General features: G+C 40.1%; 1 protein-coding gene across 1 annotated transcript; it reads right to left on the bottom strand.

Moving 5' to 3' along the window:
- Positions 1-1,994: 1,994 nt before the first annotated feature.
- Positions 1,995-4,102, bottom strand: LOC309383655 (oligosaccharyltransferase complex subunit OSTC-like; the record flags this gene model as incomplete). Its single annotated transcript, XM_081936452.1, is given in 3 exon segments — positions 1,995-3,009; positions 3,870-4,084; positions 4,088-4,102. Coding segments are annotated over 3 exon segments (447 nt in total). The 3' UTR covers positions 1,995-2,792.
- Positions 4,103-4,943: the final 841 nt, after the last annotated feature.

The following is a 4,943-nucleotide window of genomic DNA, read 5'->3' as shown; positions in this document are numbered from 1 at the left end:
TTGAACTGCTAGGTTGGCAGAAGCTGGGACAAGTAATAGGTGCTCACTCCATTATGCAGCGCTAGGGATTCGGACCGCCGAACTGCCGACCTTTCTGATTGACAAGCTCAGCATCTTAGCCACTAAACCACCACGTCCCTATATTTTATTTAATAATAGAAGATGGCAATATTTGAGAAATGAAGATTATACTGGTTTCTGCAGAGCTTTTTAATACCTAGTGAGGTTGTAGGATTTTCTATGCATGACTCCACATGACATCTGTTAGGCACAAATGACCAGGTCCACATGTAAAGTTCAATTAAACTGATTTATTGTTAAAAGCCTACGAACAAGAATATTCTCAACTAACAGGCAGCATCTGCTTAGAGTTATATATATGTCATCAACACTCAAGGGGAGGGGTGGTGGTGTTGCACTTAGCTCACTTGTGGCTATGTAGGGATTCTAGTCTGACCCCCCCCTTTTCACTGCAACCCTAGATTCTGCTGCCATTCCTTCTCCAACAACAACAACTCACATACTTACACAGCCCCCTGTTCCGCATCAAAAGTCTATCTGTCTGTCATCCTAAACAATATGGCTGTTTCTCCCAATGGAGAAAGGAGAATAAGGTCAAATCAGGATCATGGGAAGGGAAAGAAGCCCTAACCTGATTTATCCCACCAATCCTGATACGGACACTTTTGTTGGCAAAGGGACAGATACCAATGTCATAAGAAAATTCCAATAGGACACAAAGGCAACAACACAAGCAAAAATTCTTACTTTAAGATCAGAGGTTTATTGTTCCTAATAATTTGGAACATTAGAAAAATGAATAGATATAAAAAATATAATAGCAGTAATACACCGCATTAACATATTAATGCAGAGGGCCAATGAGAAATAGCAAGTCCTACAAGGACGGCTATAAATCAAAGAGCACAGAGCCGATCTTGAACCCTATCTTTTATACTGTTCTTCTAACCATACATATGGTTCACAAGTTCACTAACTGTCACTATCTGTGAACACCTGTGTACATTACTTTCAATTCCTCATTTCCAACAGTTTCATTCTTCCTGTTTTAAACGAATCCATACGTGCATATTTTAGAAAAACATATTTCGCAGTTAGCAACGGTTCAGCAGGATTACAAATATTTCTGGTAAATTTTGAAATCATCTTAGCTGAAAACGTTGGTTCATATTTCTTTCTTCTGGGCCTTCTATCATCCATAGGACTTATTGAATCTAATAGATCAATAGGCTACATTTCTTGATTCTTACACAATGAAGCCCATGAAAAACTTTAGTCAAACAACACCATCAAGTCTGATTTACAAAGATACAATTGGATGCTTCTACAATGCCGAACAATTTTTCAAAGCTGAAGCCTCTGGCTTTTATTTTGCTTTTTCTGTAATTTCAGTTTCTTGTGTGGAGAACACAGAAAAGAGATTTAGTGGAATGATGGGTTATCTGACATTGATATGAGCAGTTGGCCAATGGGATGTAGCACCTCATTAAACTCTGTGTATCAGACCTGTTTTGAAATGGCAAGGTTCACACTGCTTTGGGCTTCATTTACTTTCTCAGCTTTCAAGTTCTTTAATGTGTCCAGACATAAGGTCTAACTTTGCTCTCTCCCATGCTAATGGAATGTTACACTTCCCTATTTGTCCTGCCAACTGGGAACTCAGTTCAGCTCTCAGGATTCTGATTGTGCACTCAAGACTGACCTTACTATTTCCTGCACAAATACAACATGTTTGAGCCTCTTGGCAGTAAGTAAAATGTGCTCTTAAAGGCAGTGGGCCAAACTTTTACTAGTTAAAAAATAAGATGAGGTTCACCCTCATCTTAGGGAGAATGGTGATGATTGATGCTTCTTTCACTGTGGTTTGTCTTTCTTGGTGGCATTGTGTCTCATTCTTCAATCTTACTTCTGCTGTGTCTCCTCACTAATACTGATTATTGCCTACAAGTCCCACACTTGACTCTAACGTCTGCTGCATATGTTTAGATTCATCTACTAGCATGAATGCCAGTGTAATCTTTTCTTCATAACACAACACAGATACAAATCCATGTGCAGAAAGAGTTATTTTTCAGTGCCTTTGCAAGTGGCTAGAAGACTGTATTACCTGGAATATTTTAAAGCACCAATTGCCAGTAATGCTAGAGGGAAGGTGGCACCCTCACTCGTGCAGGCATTCTCCACAATCCACCAACTCTCTTCTCTTTCATATCTTGTAAGTACATGATCTGGTCTGACCTCTGGGTTGGCTTATCCAAAGATGAGCATAAAACTAGTTGCTTCTCTCTTTCATTGATCAAACTCCTAAACATACAATGGCAATCACTGACCAGGAGTTGTTATTCATAAATATGGAAAAAGTTAATGTTACTTTCACATTTTCTAAAGAGACTCTCTCACAAGGAGATAGACCAAGCTAAGGTATTACAAGAAAGTAAAAAATTATTACTCTGAGAAGGATAGGGAACAGGATTGTAGGGTTGTGGTGCTATTGTACCGACATAATACACTTAGGCCTGATAACACGAGAATGTTGCTTTTTTAAATACTGAAGAAAAATAGGGACACATTAGTTAAAGTAACTGCCTGCAACAAATCCTGTTTATATAAGGAGAAAATGAGAAAACAATTCTTTAGCAAGTCTACTCATTCTCTCTCTCTCTCTCTTGCGTTTTCAGATAGGAATGATGGGGCTATGTATTTTTGCTATCCATTCTTCTTCCTAATGAGAAGGAAATACAATCTTCAATCTGCAGCAATCAGAAAAGGCACTAACCCATCAAGTAGCCCGGTAATTTCATTCTCATAAAGATTCTTGCCATGAAGAAACTCAACAAGACGCTCACAAATCCAATAAAAAGTAGCAGAAATCTATTCAGCTTTGGGATATTTGGTGCATTGGAACAATCCAGTATTATGAAACCAAGACCACCCATTGTGAAGAGAAGACTTGACGCGAGCCCTTCCATGATGTATTGTCCATTTACTCTGCATATAAAATCAGTAAATGATCAACATTAGAGTGGTCCAGAAATTTACGTGGGATTTGTATATGCAGATATTTTAAACCTCTAGACCCCACAATCATCTAACTCAGGGTAGGCAAAAGAACAATGTTCACAAGTTCACTTGTAGGGATACATTCCTTTTATCCTGACCTATTAGGGAATTAATGGTATTAAAACTAGGTGAGAAATCTGCTGAAAGAACTGGGATAGATGTCAGTTCCAAACATTTATTATTTAGAGAGAACCAATTCCACCAACTTGAAGTGGACCACAAAATTAAGAGTCCAAATTTACTTTTCAACATTTTAGGAAGCTGCCATCGCACACTTCAGTCACCTTATTCCAATGGCTGCTACCCCCATCTTCTTTAGTCATTCAAAAAATGATAAAAACAGGAAAAAGAAAAAAAAAGGAACTAAGGTAAAACCAGAAAGGAGCAAAAACAATCCATGCACCATAAATCCAAATAAAAAGAGCAGTAAAACAAACCAGAGTAAACAAAGAATGTAATAAGCAGTTAACAAAGACTTTACAGTGCAATGGGAAGGGGAGGAAAAGGTCTCCAGACAGACTAAAACAGAATGCACAAAATTGTTCAGTCTTGGTGGACTGTCTTGGAAATTCTGGATTGTTCTGCTTTGTTGTGCTGCTTTTCTTAGGACCATGCTGTTCCAGGGAGGGAGACTTAGAATGTTTTTGAAGTAAATCATCCAGAAGTGGCTCAAAGTGTTCCGATATTTTACACAAAAGGTCAGATCACCCCTGGAACACCTTGAACTGCTTCTACTTCGAGAATTTACGTCAAAGATGCCGACTCCCCCTTCCCCCGAAAAATATGATCTATATGCCAAGAATGCCACAGGCCGTTGATGTCCATGTTCATCAGTCATTGAACCAACACTAGGAGGTTCTACAATCACATCATAAATTATTCCTCCCGTGATGAGGAAGTAAGAAACCACCACTAGCGCATTGACCGTCATGGCCGAGGGCATGTGTACCCAACTTGGCCACTTCAGTTTAATGTTGGGGCATTCCAGCACCAAAAACGGCACTCAATAGAGGGTGTCCATAGCGATCCCAGCTCTAGCCTCGTCTGCTCTTGTAGCATTGCCTTCGTGCCCACCGAGTTCGGTTACTGGGCTGACCTATCGCGGCCACTGTACATACTGTAACGGAACTGCTGAAAAGTGTACGTCCTGGAAGGGAATGAACACCTAACTTTTGCTGCCAATTATGATAAAGACCTTCCTCTCAGAGGTGAAATCCTGCATGTTCTGGAGAACTGGTAGCGGAAATTTTGAGTAGTTCGGAGAACTGGAAAATGCCACCTCTGGCTAGCCCCAGAGTGAAGTGGGAATGAAGATTTTGCAGTATGCTTCCCCTGGAGTGGGGTGGGAATGGAGATTTTGCAGTATCTTTCCCCTGCCATGCCCACCAAGCTACGCCCATCAAGCCACCCCATGTTCACCAAGCCACGCCCACAGAACTGGTAGTAAAAAAAAATGAATTTCACCACTGCTTCCACTACAGGAGGGAAAATTTGAATTTCACCATCCCTTCCACTACAGGAGGGATCAAGCTCCAGAAACAAGCCAACTCTGGAATCCCAGAAACCCTATAAACTGCAATAAAACTATATCGCCCAATAAGGATGAGTTGATAATTCTTCTGTGCCTTGTTCAAAAGAGATCAATTTAACCAGTCTGCCCCATCACAGCTTGGGTCCTAACCAGTGATAAGGGGGTTCCTACAAGGAAGGTCCAATTTTGATAACTTGCTATGGCAGCTTCCCTGGTACTTCAGAAATAAGAGGCAGCAAAACCACTTAGAGTTGGCTTACAACTCTCAAGTTTTCTATTTTTAAATTGGAATAAGACACTTTCTACATTAATTCTAAGGGCTTTTTGATAG

This window comes from Natrix helvetica (assembly GCF_964273705.1).
Source record: "Natrix helvetica genome assembly, chromosome: 1".
NCBI classification, from domain to species: Eukaryota; Metazoa; Chordata; class Lepidosauria; order Squamata; family Natricidae; genus Natrix; species Natrix helvetica.
This window is presented reverse-complemented; position numbering and strand designations above follow the sequence as displayed.